The 18,357-nt window shown below is 38.6% G+C and overlaps 1 protein-coding gene across 1 annotated transcript in view; it reads left to right on the plus strand.

The window, feature by feature from the left end:
- MSH2 (mutS homolog 2) overlaps window positions 1-18,357 on the plus strand; it is an 82,194-nt gene that overhangs the window by 42,942 nt on the left and 20,895 nt on the right. The window contains exon 8 of the mRNA XM_061432274.1: window positions 3,956-4,065. Within this exon, the coding sequence (XP_061288258.1) occupies window positions 3,956-4,065 (110 nt within the window). The remainder of the gene's footprint in view (window positions 1-3,955; window positions 4,066-18,357) is intronic.

Genomic DNA, 18,357 nt, shown 5'->3' on the forward strand with positions numbered 1-18,357 from the left:
GGACTCTCAAGAATCTTCTCCAGCACCACAGTTCAAAAGCATCAATTCTTCGGTGCTCAGCTTTCTTCACGGTCCAACTCTCACATCCATACATGACCACTGGAAAAACCATAGCCTTGACTAGATGAACCTTTGTTGGCAAAGTAACGTCTCTGCTTTTGAATATGCTATCTAGGTTGGTCATAACTTTCCTTCCAAGGAGTAAGCGTCTTTTAATTTCATGGCTGCAGTCACCATCTGCAGTGATTTTGGAGCCCCCAAAAATAAAGTTGATTACAAATAAAATAATACTGTGTGATTTATTACTTATATTAACATTGGAAGGTACTGATAATACTACTGTGATTTATTACTTACATTAACAGTGGAAGAAAATGCTTGGTTCCAGTTAGAGGTTACAGAAAATGAAGATGAGATTAATTTCTCTTTGTTTATGTACTACCTTGAATTCAAGGATCTGTGTACCTTTAAGACCCTAGGATAGATCATGTAGAGCTTTTCAGATTGTGGTAGCTAGTTGAAAATGGAGTATATGGAAAAACTCAATGGTGCCCATCAGTTGGTGAATGAATAAAATGTGGCATATCCATACAATGGAATATTGTTCCTCAGTCAAAAGGAATGAAGTACTGATGCATGATACAACATGGATGAACCTTGAAAGCATTATGCTAAGTGAAAAAATGCAGTCACAGTGTAATATCCTTTTATATGAAAAGACCAGAAGAAGCAAATCCATAGAGTGGAGGAGTAGTGGTTGCCTAGGCTTGAAGGGGTGGCAGGGGGTTGGAGGAAAATTGTAAGTTATTGCTAATGGGTGTAGGGTTCCTTGTTTCTTCTGAGAGCAGTGACAGTTTGAAAATTGATTGTGGTTGTTATTGCCTAGATCTGTGAATATACTGAAAACCATTGAATTGTATACTTTAAAATGAAGAATTGTTTGGTATATGAATCATATCTCAATAGAGCTGTTATTTTTTAATTAAAACCATAACCAGTTGGAGGGGGGAACCAGGTGAAATTGGCACCTAGGGCTCAGTACAACTTACGAATAGGGAAAGGAATTCAAGATGCTGGGGAATTCCTTGGCAGTCCCGTGGTTAGGACTCTGAGCTTTTTACTGCTGAGGGCCCAGGTTTGATCACTGGTCAGGGAACTAATGTCTCCCTAGCCACGTGGTGCAGCCAATAGATAGAAAAACCAATAGAGAAGAAGATGTGGTACTTAGACACGGTAGAGTATTACTCAGCCGTGAAAAGGAATAAAATAATTCCATTTGCAGTGATATAGAGGGACCTAGAGATTGTCATATAGAGTGAAGTAAGTCAGAAAGAAAAGAAGAATATTGTATAATATCACTTGTATGTGAAATCTAGAGAAGTGGTACTGATGAACTTCCTTGCAGAAGTAGAGCCACAAATGCAGAAAGCAAACCAGTGGCTATCAAGGAGGAGCAGGGCAGGGCGGGCCGAGTTGGTAGACTGGGACTGACATATATACACAACTATATTCAAAGTAGATAACTAACGAGAATCTATTGTATAGCACGGGGAACTCTACTTAGTGCTCTGGGATGAACTAAATGGGGAGGAAATCCAAAAAAGAGGGGATATATACGTGTGTGTAACTGATGCATTTTGCTGTACAACAGAAACTAACAACACTGTAAAGCAATTATACTCTGATATCAATTAATTTATTTAAAAAGATGCTAGATAAGGCTTGCAGGATAGGGAGCAAGTGAGCAGAGAAGGGACATTAACTGAGAACAGCTCCAGCAAGTGGGCCTGTGTGTGAGGGACTAGAGGAAATATTCTGAACTTTGTACAGGTGTTGCTACAGTGATACTGCTTGTGTTTTTTCAGGAAACCTTAACCTTCTTCAAAGTCATGTGGTAGAAGAGAACTTAACAGAAAAAATAGTGATAAGGTAGACCTCAAAATATATGAAAAATTTTAAATGATTGCTAACAAAAGCGTTAACAAACTTTAATGAAGCCTACTGTAAAACAACTATACTCCAATAAAAATTAATTAAAACAAAAATAGTAGCCTACATAAATCTCCATTGGATTTGTACCCAATATCAGCATCAAGTGACTTGAAGCTTTTAAGTTTGGGACTCTTTTTTTTTCCCTCCTTTGAGGTGCCCTTCAGGGGCATTTACTTCAAATAAAGGTCAGTTTCAACCAAGTTAAAAATCTGTACCAGGGAATATACAGTTCAGTTAGAAAAAAAAATTTTTTTAAACACTGGCAGATGTTTTTGTACTCTTCATCTATATTCAGCCTTTCTACATATCTTATAAGAATGTAGATATACATATCCACTTTTCATAGTGGAAAGTATAATGGTTAAGCCAGCTACCGTGAGGTCAAGTAGCTGTTGCCAAGCTTACTCTTTAATTGTGGGAAAGCTTGGCCTTGATCTCTTCAAAACTTTAGTGGTCTGGAGGAGAAATCATTTGTGAATCCGTGCTAGCACCCTGTTTTGCTGCCATCATTCCCCTCTTAACCCATCGCATGTGAGCTAATTCAGACTAAAGAACTAGACATTGTAGCACAACAGACATTATGTGGGCAAAGTGTTGTTTACGGACTGTCTAAATAATGTTTCACACATATGTACTGTTTTCTCAATATGTGTAGAGACTGTTGTGATTAATAATAATAAATGAATTCTCATAATTGTTTGACTGCCATCGTAGCTTTTTCATCATCTTCCCAAGAGCTTCCCCTACTTCTGTAAAGGCTGGTAACTGCTGCTTTGGAGTAAAATGCAGTATGCTAGAGATTGCTTTGGAGAAGGCAATGGCAACCCACGCCAGTACTCTTGCCTGGAGAATCCCAGGGACAGGGGAGCCTGGTGGGCTGTCGTCTATGGGGTCGCATAGAGTCTCGGACATGACTGAAGCGACTTAGCAGCAGCAGCAGCAGAGATCACTTGCAGAGTTCTTCTAAAGGAATTTACTGGATATTAGAAAAAAAAATTCTGTGTTACAACCAATAATAATACATGATAACCATTGCTGAGCTTCTGTTAAGTCTCAAGTACTATATATACTAAGTGTTGTGTATGGTGGTCTACTCTTTCATCTTCTGGGTAGCTGTTGTTACTACTTCCATTACAATAGACAAGGAAAAGGCGGCTTCAGATCACAGAGCCAGTAAGTATGAGAGCAGGGATTGGTTCCCAGCTCTCTACTCGGGCCTTTCAAGCTGTAGATTCTGTTGCTTCACTTACTCCTCCTCACATGATTTCCCAGCATGTGCTTTTAAACAACATCAAGCAAAGTTCCAGTGTAAATACATGACTTGATTTAGCCTCTGTTAATTGGAACACTGTATTACTAATGGAAATTAGGGGTTTATAAGGTAAGTTAGAGATACTTTATTTTAATAACGTTGACTTGGGATTGTTAAATCTGCAAGGAAACACAGTTCATTTGGTTGTAATTAATGTCACGTTTCTGTATATAGCACTGCTTATGAAGGAGATTACAGGCTTGTGGGGGCTTCCCTTGTGGCTCATTTGATAAAGAATCCACACCAATGCAGGAGACCTGGGTTCGATCCCTGGGTTGGGAAGATTTCCCGGAGAAGGGAAAGGCTATCCACTCCAGTATTCTGGCCTAGAGAATCCCATGGACTATATAGTCCATGGGGTCGCAAAGAGTCGAACACGACTGAGCGACTTTGACTCACTCTTTCACAGACTTGTGGGGGAGGCACTGTTTTATTAGTAGGGGGTTTTGAATGCCAGACCATTTCCCTTTGCATATAAGTCCTAAACACGTTTGAATTAAGGTATCCTACCAAGTAACTTCAGAGATCTGCTGCACAGTTTGTACTTTTTGGGATCAAATGCTGCTCATTATAATTAGATTTTTATGATTTGTAGTTTTGTATTCTTAAAAATAGGACCTACTTATTTACTTTTCTTTTTCTTTCTTTTAGGAAAACATCAGGCATTGTTTCTGGCAGTTTTTGTGACTCCTTTTATTGATCTTCGTTCTGACTTCTCCAAGTTTCAGGAAATGATAGAAACAACTTTAGATATGGATCAGGTATGCAATATACTCTTTAAAACAGGCACAAAAATAATTTTGAAAAGCAAAGGCACATCAGAAAACTCCAGATTTCTCTTATTAGTGTTGAATTGTAGCACTTGTAGGGCCCTTTTGAGACAGTGTATGTAAGAACGAGTGATGAGAAAAGGTTTTTAAATTTTATTTTTTTAATAAAAATCATTTCAGTGGATAAAAATTAAGAAGGGTTAACAGAGGAAGTGAATATTGGGGATAAGTGCCCTGTTTAAAGAAAATTTCATAAATAAAAGATTTCACATTTGCAAGCTGAGTTTTAATTCTAAGAAAGAACCAAAGTTATAGTCATTGAAAAGGGACAGGATATAGAGGTAAATATGGAAAATAAGAGATGTCAGCTTCTCTTGTTTATTTCCACGTAGGGAAGGTCTTTGGGGGAGGAGGTGAGAGTGAGTGTATCTCTAGTAGTCATTATATACTGAAAAGTTAACCATGACTCTGTATACTAATACTGTGAAATTTTTCTACACTGAATTTTCTGTTAAACGTGATCATGCAAGGAATACGTGCTTCAGTTCAGTTCAGTCGCTCAGTCGTGTCCGATTCCTTGGAACCCCATGGATGGCAGCATGCCAGGCTTCCCTTTCCATCACCAACTCCCCGAGCTTACTCAAGCTCATGTCCATCGAGTTGGTGATGCCATTCAACCATCTCATCCTCTGTCGTCCCCTTCTCTTCCCGCCTTCAGTCTTTCCCAGCATCAGTGTCTTTTCAGATGAGTCAGTTCTTCGAATCAGGTGGCCAAAGTATTGGAGCTTCAGCATCAGTCCTTCCAATGAATATTCAGGCCTGACTTCCTTTAGGATTAACTGGTTCGATATCCTTGCAGTCCAAGGAACTGCAAGAAGCTTGAAGAGCTCAGTTGGTAAAGAATATGTGCTTACATTATTCTTATTAAATGATAGTTAGATTCTTTGCATTCTTCTTAATAACTAGATTAATTGGAGTTAACGCATGACATATGTGATGCTGATTTAATTTTTTGTTGGATAATTAACTGAGATTCAAAATACTAAACCACATTTACTCTATGCTTTTTAGGTTTTAGAAGTGAAAGAGGAGTGTTTGTATAGGTATAAATGCTTCTTTTCTGGTATTATTTTGTCAGTAATAGGGCAGTCTTTTCCATTTACTTGTAGGTTAAGCAGTTAGGAAACTTGCATCATTTTCACCCGCTGTTTAGGAAGACTTGTGTTTTAGTTCTTGTTTCCTCTGTAATATCACTTTTAGTGGAATGATTTTAGGTACATAATTTTTAGATCATTGGGAGCCTAGCAGTCTATTTTATGTTTTAACAAGCCCTCCAGGTGATTCTGATACATGCTTAAGTTTGAGACCCACATGCATGGAGATAGTGGCTTCAGTTCAGTTCGGTTCAATCACTCAGTCCTGTCCGACTCTTTGTGACCCCATGAATCGCAGCACGCCAGGCCTCCCTGTCCATCACCAACTCCCGGAGTTCACGCAAACTCACGTCCATCAAGTCGGTGATGCCATCCAGCCATCTATCCTCGGTCGTCCCCTTTTCCTCCTGCCCCCAATCCCTCCCAGCATCAGAGTCTTTTCCAATGAGTCAACTCTTTGCATGAGGTAGCCAAAGTACTGGAGTTTCAGCTTTAGCATCATTCCTTCCGAAAAACACCCAGAGCTGATCTCCTTTAGAATGGACTGGTTGGATCTCCTTGCAGTCCAAGGGACTCTCAAGAGTCTTCTCCAACACCACAGTTCAAAAGCATCAATTCTTCGGGGCTCAGCTTTCTTCACAGTCCAACTTAAGGTGGCCATAAAGGGCAGAATCAATTGTAGTATTTCAGCAGAGCTTTGCCTAACCTCTGGGTTTTTTCAAATGTGGAAACATCTATAATGACATGGAAAAGCTCAGTTCTTGCTTTTCCATCTCTCTGTTTTAGTCAGAGTGTTGTTGATCATCAAGATCTACACATTTATTTTCTTTCATTTTAAGGAATATTTACAAATATCCAACTCTCCCCAGTCACAGGTGAGGCCACATCCTTAGCTGTGGGGGAAAAAGGGGCATCAGTATCCAGATGTCTACAATCTTTGGATTTTAGGAGCATGTGAGTGTGTGAGACTGTGTGTGTTTGTATATGTGTCTGTGTAGGCATAAATGCTTCTTTTCTGGAATGATTTCTTAGTGACAGGGGAATCTTTTCCATTTATATGGGGGTTGGTGTTCTTGAGGATAGTTTTCCAGAAAGATATTTAAAGTACCAGGATACAAATTTGTAAAGTGCTTTTCTTTATTTGATGTTTTTCTCCTTATAAATGGAACACATAATATTAGAACAAGAGAAACAAAATGATACAGGGAAATACAAAGGCAAAAATTACTATCTTTGATCTTTCTCCTTCCCTCTTTTCAGATGAACAGTGTAATAGCTGGTGTTCTTTCTTCGCTTCCATTATATTTTCCTTATTGTGGATTAAGGATTTTTACTTTGATCTGAAATACGTGACACATACCTGTTAAACTTGAATTTGCTGTGACTGTAAAATAGTAGTCAGTGTCAGTGCTTGAATGATGCTGCCAGAAGAGCATTTAAAGATTTTATAAATGTCTGGAAGGAGTGAGTCAGAAAGGAAAACAGTGCAATAATTGGATATAGACTGGAAAAAGAGAGGTCATTTTTCCTAATTTCATTGCTATCACTTTAGATATGACAAGTCCCAGTTTTTAGATCTGAAGATGGAATATTAAGTAGTTAACTTTGTAGGGGAAGAAAGACTTGTCTTCTTGTGGGTTCACTGTTTGTTGTTGTCATTCAGTCTCTCCGTCTTGTCTGACTCTTTGCAACAACACGGACTGCAGCATGCCAGGCTTTCCTGTCCATCACCAACTCCCGGAGCTTGCTCAAATTCATGTCCATCGAGTCGGTGATGCCATCCAGCCATCTTGTCCTCTATCTTCCCTTCTCCTCCTGCCTTCACTCTTTCCCAGCATCAGGGTGTTTTCCAGTGAGTCGGCTCTTCACATCAGGTGGCTAAAGTATTGGAACTTCAGCCTCAGCATCAGTCCTTCCAATGAATATTCAGGATTGATTTCCTTTAGGATTGACTGGTTGAATCTCCTTGCAGTCCAAGGGACTAACTCCAGCACCACAGTTCAGAAATTCAAAAGCATCAATTCTTTAGCGCTCAGCCTTCTTTATGTTCCAACTCTCACATCCGTACATGACTACTGGTAAAACCATCAGATCAGATCAGATCACTCAGTCGTGTCCGACTCTTTGCGACCCCATGAATCGCAGCACGCTAGGCCTCCCTGTCCATCACCAATTCCTGGAGTTCACTCAAACTCAGGTCCATCGAGTCAGAGATGCCATCCAGCCATCTCATCCTCTGTCGTCCCCTTCTCCTCCTGCCCCCAATCCCTCCCAGCATCAGAGTCTTTTCCAATGACTCAACTCTTCGCATGAGGTGGCCAAAGTTCTGGAGTTTCAGCTTTAGCATCATTCCTTCCAAAGAACACCCAGGGCTGATCTCCTTCAGAATGGACTGGTTGGATCTCCTTGCAGTCCAAGGGACTCTCAAGAGTCTTCTCCAACACCACAGTTCAAAAGCATCAATTCTTCGGGGCTCAGCCTTCTTCACAGTCCAGCTCTCACATCCATACATGACCACAGGAAAAACCATAGCCTCGACTAGACGAACCTTTATTGGCAAAGTAATGTCTCTGCTTTTGAATATGCTGTCTAGGTTGGTCATAACTTTCCTTCCAAGGAGTAAGTGTCTTTTAATTTCACGGCTGCAGTCGCCATCTGTAGTGATTTTGGAGCCCCAAAAATAAAGTCTGACACTGTTTCCACTGTTTCCCCATGTATTTCCCATGAAGTGATGGGACCGGATGCCATGATCTTCGTTTTCTGAATGTTGAGCTTTAAGCCAACTTTTTCACTCTCCACTTTCACTTTCATCAAGAGGCTTTTGAGTTCCTCTTCACTTTCTGCCATAAGGGTGGTGTCATCTGCATATCTGAGGTGATTGATATTTCTCCTGGCAATCTTGATTCCAGCTTGTGCTTCTTCCAGTCCAGCGTTTCTCATGATGTACTCTGCATAGAAGTTAAATAAACAGGGTGACAATATACGGCCTTGACGAACTCCTTTTCCTATTTGGAACCAGTCTGTTGTTCCATGTCCAGTTCTAACTGTTCCTTCGTGACCTGCATACAGATTTCTCAAGAGGCAGATCAGGTGGTCTGGTATTCCCATCTCTTTCAGAATTTTCCACAGTTTATTGTGACCCACACAGTCAAAGGCTTTGGCATAGTCAATAAAGCAGAAATAGATGCTTTTCTGGAACTCTCTTGCTTTTTCTATGATCCAGCAGGTGTTGGCAATTTGATCTCTGGTTCCTCTGCCTTTTCTAAAACCAGGTTGAACATCAGGAAGTTCACGGTTCACATATTGCTGAAGCCTGGCTTCGAGAATTTTGAGCATTACTTTACTAGCGTGTGAGATGAGTGCAATTGTGTGGTAGTTTGAGCATTCTTTGGCATTGCCTTTCTTTGGGATTGGAATGAAAACTGACCTTTCCAGTCCTGTGGCCACTGCTGAGTTTTCCAAATTTTTGGCATATTGAATGAAGCACTTTAACAGTGTCATCTTTTATAATATAAATTATAACTTAATAGCTGGGATTTCATCACCTCCACTAGCTTTGTTTGTAGTGATGCTTCTTTCTAAGGCCCATCTGACTTCGTATTCTGGGATGTCTGGCTCGAGTGAGTGAGCGCACCATCGTGGTTATCTGGGTCATTCAGATCTTTTTTGTATGGTTCTGTGTATCTTGCCACCTCTTCTTAATATCTTCTGCTTCTAAGTCCATACCGTTTCTTTCCTTAATTGTGCCCATCTCTGCATGAAATGTTCCCTTGGTATCTCTAATTTTCTTGAAGCGATCTCTAGTCTTTCTCATTCTATTGTTTTCCTCTATTTCTTTGCATTGATCGCTGAGGAAGGCTTTCTTATCTCTTCTTGCTATTCTTTGGAACTCTGCATTCAGATGCTTTTATCTTTCCTTTTCTCCTTTGCTTTTCGCTTCGCTTCTTTTCACAGCTATTTGTAAGGCCTCCCCAGACAGCCATGTTGCTTTTTTGCATTTCTTTTTCTTTGGGATGGTTTTGATCACCATCTCCTGTACAGTATTACGAACCTCTGTCCATAATTCTTTAGGCACTCTGTCTATCGGATCTAGTCCCTTGAATCTATTTGTCATTTCCACTGTATAATCAATTGTAAAGGATTAGATTTAGGTCATACCTGAATGGTCTGGTGGTTTTCCCTACTTTCTTCAATTTAAGTCTGAATTTTGCAATAAGGAGTTCATGATCTGAGCCACAGTCAGCTCCTGGTCTTGTTTTTCCTGACTGTATGCTGCTTCTGCTGCTAAGTCGCTTCAGTCGTGTCCGACTCTGTGCGACCCCATAGACAGCAGCCCACCAGGCTCCGCCATTCCTGGGATTCTCCAGGCAAGAACACTGGAGTGGATTGCCATTGCCTTCTCCCCTGACTATATAGAGCTTCTCCATCTTTGGCTGCAAAGAATCAATCTGATTTCGGTATTGACCATTTGGTCATGTCCATGTGTAGAGTCGACTCTTGTATTGTTGGAAGAGGGTGTTCGGTATGACCAGTGTATTCTCTTCGCAAAGCTCTGTTAGCCCATGCCCTACTTCATTTTGTACTCCAAGGCCAAACTTGTCTGTTATTCCAGGTATTTCTTGACTTCCTACTTTTGCATTTCAGTCCCCTGTGATGAAAAGGACATCATTTTTTGGTATTACTTCTAGAAGGTCTTGTAGGTCTTCATAGAACTGTTCAACTTCAGCTTCTTCAGCATTAGTGGTTGGGGCATAGACTTGGATTACTGTGATATTGAATGGTGTGCCTTGGAAGCGAACCAAGATCATTCTGTCGGTTTTGAGTTTGCACCCAAAGACTGCAAAACCAGAGAAGCAAGAGCACAGATTTTGAGTTCACAGAAAAATATTAATCAAGGAAGCTGTTAGAATTTGGGATGTGTATCGTATCTTAGTAGGGAAGGGGGAGAGGGAGAAAGGGCACTTACTGGAAAGCAAATGGCTTTTAAGGCAGATGAGTGAGCTCTTTGGAGAGCAGATGGAAGATACGATAGTTTTGACTTCCCTGGTTGTGAAACTCTCTAAGAGAGGACTTAACAATTGAGTTCTTTGGGGGTGCTCTGCTGTTACGGAAATAACGGGGCTCAGAAACAAAGTCTACTCTCATACTTTTGTCTCAGTATAATTTTTATGCCACAGTGATATATTGTGGACCCCGTTTGACATTAAGTTCTTTGCCAGTAAGATGTGAGTTGTGAATTTCCTTTTTTTTTTTTTTTTTCTGAGTAGATTATTGAGGTTAAACTTAGTATCAGTTAGGACTCGTATTTTTTTGCAGGTAATCTAAACTCAGTACATCTTGGCTCAAAGGGTTGCTTTATTCAGAAGCTCTGTGAGCCCATCAGAGAACTTCATTTCTTGATCTTTTCTACTTTTTTATGATTTAAATTTTAACCTAAGGCTGGTTTCTCTTTTGGCTCTAAGATAGTTACCTACCAGTAGAAGTTCATGCCATATTCCAAGAACGATTTCTGCAGTTTGCCTTGATGGGACTATTTAAGCAGTGAGTGTGGCCAGAGAAATCGAATGTGGTTATGGGCCTAAGATAACCAAGGGTACATTACTTCTCTAGCTGGAGGCCACAAAGTAAGAGCACTACTGGGAGGGGGAAGGAGGGGAGTCACTGTTGTGACCACCAGGAGTGTCTGCTAGGATTCTGCCCTGTAACTGTAGACTTTCATGTTTTATAGTATGATATTGTCTTTTAAATAAATCAGATTTCTAGTTAAAACCTGTCTAGAGTCTCTAGGGAGGTGACTTACTATAATATCTTTATTCTCAGTTACAAACTTTTAAACTTAGCTTGGGTTATAAGGTGATTCCAACCCTTCACTGTCATTGTGGATATTTGTGATGAGTTTAGGCATTTCAATTACATGACTCAGAACCACTTTGAGAAAACCTCAAGAGAATATCAGTCGTTTTATGTATGATTTCATATTTTCTAGCTGTGCACTTAGGAATTCATGTGATGAGGGGAGCAGTCATTTATGTGAATGGTTGGGTTACTTTTTATCTTTTCCTAGAGGCTTAGCTTTTTATATAAATGCATCGCTTGTTTTTGTGGCTGCTTTCCATAAATTTTATGGAATGATTTTCTGTTTTTGAAGTGAATGTAGAGCAGAACTACCATAAAGCAGGGTTCAAAAATAACAATGATTTTTCACAAAAAGTAAACAGTTTTAGTTTATTGGGTGATTCAGTGGGATGTATGGAATTTTTAAACCTTTCTGTACGTATTTGGACCATTTTATCTTTGAATCTTAGTTTTCACATATACTCCTTACTGATATTTCATCTTGGAAAAGTAATGACTTTAGATAAATTTTTATTGAAAATACTGGGACAAAAAATTGAAATTGTTTTTAATAAGCCACAGTTGAATAGTTCTGATACAACTATATCATTGTAGATATATAGAAGTTTTAAAGATGCTGCATTTATATGCAGTATACTTTAAAGTTTTTGTACTTGGAAATGAAAAAGAAATACAAAAAAGCAAAGTATTCCTATTCTCCCACCTAGAATTAACTGTCAGAACCTACTGGCATTTTTTCTTATAGTTCTGCTTTAAAAAACACAGGGCTAGGGGTTGTCCCTCTTGGTCCAGTGGTTAAGACTCCCTGTTTCCAATGCTGGGGGCGCGGATTTGATTCCTGGTCAGGGAACTAACATCCCTCATGCTTCATGGCCAAAAAATAAAAATAAAACACTGTTTATGTAAAACTGATACCTATATAAAGCATTCACACAATGCAGAAAGGAAGAGAGATGGAAGTTAAAATATCCCCCACATCTATCACCCAGAGATAACTGTTACTAAAATTAGTCTGTTCTCAAGTATGAGCAGGATTGAAGGTTTAGAGAAGAGACGTTGAAATTTTGCATTTTAGTCCCTTACAATAAAGTACTGTCCTATTCAATGTCCTAGTAGTGCCCCCATTGAGACATAGCTAATGGTCTTTTTATGGTTATATGCAGACAGATGCATAGATAAATTAGAGCAGAAAACTCATACTGTAGATGTAACTTTTAATTTTAAAAGGGTCTAACCTAATGGTTTTCAGTGTAATAACAACAAAAAAATTACTGGAGGGAATTGTTTAACTTCAGTTGAATGATTTTTCACCATAAGAGAGGGAAAATAATCTAAAACGTAGGTTAAAGAAACTTAAATTAGAAAAGATTGAAGTTTCTTTGACAAACGTGTTTCAGTTTTGGAGTATTAATTACCTACTCTGAAAGTTGAGCAGTTAACTACTCACTCAAATGTGCTTCTACATAACTCCCTTTATAACTCTTGGTTTTTAATAGTTCTATTTTTGCACTGGCCAGGTCTAAAATACGCATATGTCTGTAGCCTTAATTCCAATTTCCAGACTGTTTAACGTTCATTTTTATTTGTAAATGAATTCAGTGCTCATCATGTTCTTTTACCATGGCTTCTTCATTCCTGGGTTTTAAAATGCTTAATTCGACTTTTATTTGGCCAGATTTGTCTTTCAGGTTTTTTTTTTTTAAGGTTGATGAATATTATTATAGGACTTGAATTACTTCATGCTTGATAAACATATCTGTCTTTTAGCTTTATTCTCAAACAAATATTTATTATAATTAGTGCTTTCTTAAAACTTCCAGTGTGCATCACTATCTTCTGACATTCAGTACTAATGAAATGTCTGTTACCACTTTGATTTACAACTGCCCCTTCCTCCCCACCCACCTCTCCATCCCCGCGTTTCAGGTGATCTGCTCTTCCTGCCTAGATGTCTGAAAAATTCCTCATTGCTCTTCTCTTTTCTTCACCCCTTAACTTTCCCTGCTTCCACCTTCCCCCTTTCCTTTGTCTGGCCTCCCGTGCCTCGACCCCCCCTGTTTCCTTTCTTTTCTCTTCCAACCCCTGTCCTTCCTTCCCCCTCTTTCTGTCCACATCCTTTCTCCTGTTAATTTTTCCATTCACTTTCCTCCTTTTTTTTTTTTTTTCACTTTCCTCCTTTTTGAGGTGTTTAAAAATCTTAACATTTAATTAGGAAATACTTGTCATACTAATAGTATGCTCACTACAAAGTCCTGTTTCATACATCCCTCCACAGAATTACCTGCTATCCTGGAACTGGTGTTTATTGTTATAGTTTTCATGCATTTCATTACTATAATAGGTACTATTGGTTATTTATAAACTTTATAAATAATATTGTCTTATCAATATTTTGATTGAAATTGCATTTTATTTAGTGATTAACTTAAGGGAGAATCAACATCATTACAACATTGAGTCTTTCTATCCATGAATATTATATTTTTTCCTTTTTTTTCTTTCCAATGATTACATTTTTGGAGAGTAATTTACATAAAATTTTTAAAAGCATATTATTCATTGGTATTTACTACATTTTCATTGTTGTGCAGCCACTACCACTTAGTTCTAAAATATTTTCCATTACTACAAAAAGAAAACCCAAACCCATTAGCAGCTACTCTCTTTCCCCGTTTCCTCAGTTGCTGGCAGCCACTAACCTACTTTTATCTCTACTGTCTTGCTAATTCTAGACATTTTAAATGGAATCATACAATATGTAGCCTTTGTGACTGGCTTGTCTTATGATCAGAAAGGTGCCATTGTATGGGTATACCATGCTTTGTTTATATAGTCACTTGTAGATGGACATGTAGGTTGTTTCCACTTTTTGGCTAGCGTGAATAGTACGCCTTTGAACAGTCATGTACAACTCTTGTTCTGTTCTTTTAGATATATAGCTAGGAGTGAAATTGCTGAGTCATATGGTAATTTTATGTTTAACTTTTTGAGGAATCACTGTGCGTTCTCCCTGGTCCCTTTACCACTTAAAATTCCTACCAACAATATATGAGGATTCCAGTTTCTGCACATTCTTGCTAATACTTGTGGGTTTTTTGTTTTTTCTTCATTGTTGTATTAGCCACCCTAGTTAGTATGAAGTTACATTTCATTGTGGTTTTGATTTGCATTTCCCTAGTTTCTGAAGGTAAACATCTTTTCATATATTTGTTGACCATTTTGTATCTTTGGAGAAATGTCTATTCAGATATTTTGTTCATTTTTAAATTGGCTTATTTGTCTTTCTGTTGTTGAATTATGGATGGGACATGTTCGCTTAGTTGTGTCCAACTCTTTGCGACGCCATGGACTGTAGCCTGCCAGGCTCCTCCGTCCATGGAATTTTCCAGGCAAGAATACTGGAGTGGGTTGCCATTTCCTGCTCCAGGGGATCTTCCCAACCCAGGGATTGAACCCGCGTCTCCCGCACTCTTTACCATCTGAGCCACCAGGGAAGCTCGTTGAGTTATGAATTCTATTTATATTCTGAATACTGAACCCTTTTTCTAGGAAATACATGTTTCTGAGTTTTCCAGTTGCCAAAATTTGTTCATAGTGATTGCTTATTATTTTTAAAAGCACTATGGTATTTGCAGGCAGAGTTCCTGTTTATTTTTAATATAATATGTGCCTCTGATATTCCATCCTTTGCATAGCCTGTTTATTTTAGAGGAGCAACTTTTGACTTTTAAATCCTCCTTGTAGCTTTGGGTTGCTTTGTTTTTCATTAATGTCCAGTCTTATGTATATATTACATCTATTTTTTATGTCTTTCAGCCTCTCTTTTTCCAGCCTTTTTTAGTAAGCAATTAAGGTTATACTTTTCTATGTGTTGTTTTAGCTGAATGCATCCCATATGTTTTGAGAGGTATTATTTCTTACTCAGTTTTGAGTCATTTATTCCCATCATCACTTGTTCTTTGATCTGTCATTTGTTTAGAAAGTTTTTAAATTTATAAGCTTCAGTTCAGTTCAGTTCAGTTCAGTCGCTCAGTTGTGTCCAACTCTTTGCGACCCCATGAATCGCAGCACACCAGGCCTCCCTGTCCATCACCAACTCCCAGAGTTCACTCAAACTCATGTCCATCAAGTCGATGATGCCATCCAGCCATCTCGTCCTCTGTCGGACCCTTCTCCTCCTGCCCCCAGTCCCTCCCAGCATCAGAGTCTTTTCCAATGAGTCAACTCTTCACATGAGGTGGCCAAAATTTATAAGCTTGGTATGTGTCAGTTTTATAAAATTCTCCATGTATTTATGGATTATAAGTGCTCCCTAATTTTGGTTGCAGAGTTCTCTATATGTCCATTAAATAAAACTTTAGTTGTTTTGTTCACATTATCTGGATACTTGCTAACTTTTAATCTGCTGAGTTACTAAGAGAAATGTGAAGAAATTTTGCTTCTTATGTTTTCAAGGCACAGGGCTGTTATTTTTTTCTGCAGTGAGTTGAATCTTTAGGGACACTTTCATAATAGTCATCCTATTATTATGTAGTGTTTTTTGCCTTAGATATATTTTGTCTGATAATAAGAAAGCAATGCCAGTCCTTATTTTTTGTTTTTTTACATAGTATATCTTTTTCAGTCCTTTGTGAGTTTTTTTGTTTTAGGTAAAGCTTATAGATGCATTTTATTTATTTCAAAGTTTAATTTGATAATCTCTTTTTTTTTAAGGGGCAGTTTGGATTTATTTCTACCAAATTATTTTGTGATTCCTATTCTTCCTGGTTCTCCTTACCCACTCTTTCTTTCTTTTATATTGATTGGATTTTAAAAATCCCCATTTGTCTCCCCTTATGCTCCTCCTCCATCCTATCAAACACGCACTGGTTTGAAGTTAGTTACAAACTTTTTTTTTTTTAATGTGTATACGTAACTCATCAAAGTGAAAAACCTGTCAACATGTTCTTACATCTCCCCTCAAATATCAGGACCTTAGAATACCTTAGATCAGATAACATTTCTTCATTATTGGCTGATCCTTTATTTCTATCTTTATGCCCCTTAGATTTCCACTGTTTATAGTCAGTGTTCAGTTTAGATTTACCTGTATGCTTATCATTTTCGTTGCTATTCATTCCTTCTTCCTGGATATTCTTTAGGTGTTCCTTTATTGGGGGGTGCTGTCAGTCAGATTTTGTTTGTTGGAACCCACTTTTGGACACACAGTAGTGAAAGGAGCCAGTATCTGGAAACAAGGTGGGTAAACAGCGAAAAGTGCAAGCCAAAGCACAGTGCAGGAACAGGGTGAAACACAGGGCTGGGTTGTTTTAACACAGGGCTAGTAAGCTTTAACTGCGTGTACAGTTTCACACTGACGCTGCTTCTCTTCAGTGCCTGTGAAATTGTGTCGCATGGCCCTTTGGCTTGCACTATTTTGTTGTTTACCCATCTTGTTTCCAGATGTTGGCTCCTTTTACTACTCTGTGTCCAAAAGTGGGTTTCTTTTCTTTTTTCCTATTTGGATTTACTGCATTTTCTTAATCAGAAAATTATTGTCTTTTATCGGTTCTGAAAAGTTATTAGTCATTATCTTCTCAAACACTGTATTTCTTCCTTGTCTTTTTCTAATGCTAGGATTAGACATGTGTTGGCCTCTTACATTCTTTTTCTGCATGTGTCTGTGCTGCTTTCTTTGTGATTACTTCAGATAGTCTAATTTGTCAACTCTGATGTGTAGTTTAACAACCGATTTTTAAAAAATTAATCATTGTATTTTTCATTTATAAAAGTTGTTGGGTTCACTTCTAAGTCTGTCTACTCTTTTTTAAGTAATATCTTGTTCTTTGCTCACATGTTCTATTCTCATTCTTTAAATGTTGTAAATATATTTAATATTCCATCTTTAAAGTTTCTTGGATTTAAATCTGCTCATTGTCTTCTTTCTGCTGTCTTTTGTTGGTATTGTTTTGAGTCTCTTACTCATGGTGTCTTGTTTCCTGTCTGTTATGTATGTTTAGATAATACTCATTTATCTGTGTTCCTCCTGTGCAAGCTATACAGGCAAATCATATATCCCCTCAGATAAAATTTGCTTTTGCTTTATACCCTACAAATGTAATTAACCCAGGAACACTTTTAAGTTAATTTCTCAGTCTGGCGCTTTCTACATTTGTTTGGGCAAAGATTAGGCTGCTGGCAAAGACTTAGCTGGTGAAAAAGAAACCGCAAATAAATAACAATGGCTTAAATAGGATAGGTGTTTAATTTTCTATCATGACTGTATGGGCATAGCAACACAGGGTTGGCAGGGCAGGCTCACTATCTCTGTAGCCCGTCTTCTCCTTTACTTCTCCTTCAAGATCCAGGATAGCTTACTTCCTTATCTTTATTCCAGCCAATGGCAAAGGACAAAGAGGGAAGAGGAGGTCACATTCTGGAAATGGTACCCATCATTTCTGCTCCCAGTCTTTTGATCAGAATTTAATTGTATGTTCACACCAGCTGCAAGGGAAGCTGGAAAATGTAGTGTTTGTTCTTAGTAGTTAACATGTCTTCTGAAAAATTGTCAGTTCTATCACTGTAAGACGGGATAATAGAAATGGCCAAAACCAACAGCCTTTTGCATTGCTAAGATAAGTAGCAGACATTTGAAATCCCAATCCAAGTGAAGGCGTTTATTTATTTGGTTATTTTAAATTAGTTTGTATTGGAGTATAGTTGATTAACAGTGTTGTGTTAGTTTCTGCTGTGCAGCAAAGTGAATTAGTTCTACATATACTTGTATCTGGGCTTCCCTGATAGCTCAGTTGGTAAAGAATCTGCCTGCAATGCAGGAGACCCTGGTTCAATTCCTGGGTCGGAAAGATCCCCCAGAGAAAGGGATGGGCTACCCACTCCAGTATTCTTGGGCTTCCCTTGAGGCTTAGCTGATAAAGGATCCGCCTGTAGTGCGGGAGACGCAGTTCGATCCCTGGTTTGGGAAGATCCCCTGGAGAAGGGAAAGGCTACCCACTCCAGTATTTTGGCCTGGAGAATTCCATGAACTGTATGTATAGTCCATGGGTTCACAAAGAGTCAGACACCACTGAGCAACTTTCACTTCACTTCATACATGTATCCAGTCTTCGTTAGATTCTTTTCCCACGTAGGTCATTACAGAGCATTGAGTAGAGTTCCCTGTGCTGTATACACTAGATTCTTACTATTAATAGTTATTCTGAAGGAGATCAGCCCTGGGATTTCTTTGGAAGGAATGATGCTGAAGCTGAAACTCCAGTACTTTGGCCACCTC

Source organism: Bos javanicus, chromosome 11, assembly GCF_032452875.1.
Source record: "Bos javanicus breed banteng chromosome 11, ARS-OSU_banteng_1.0, whole genome shotgun sequence".
In the NCBI taxonomy this organism is placed as follows: Eukaryota; Metazoa; Chordata; class Mammalia; order Artiodactyla; family Bovidae; genus Bos; species Bos javanicus.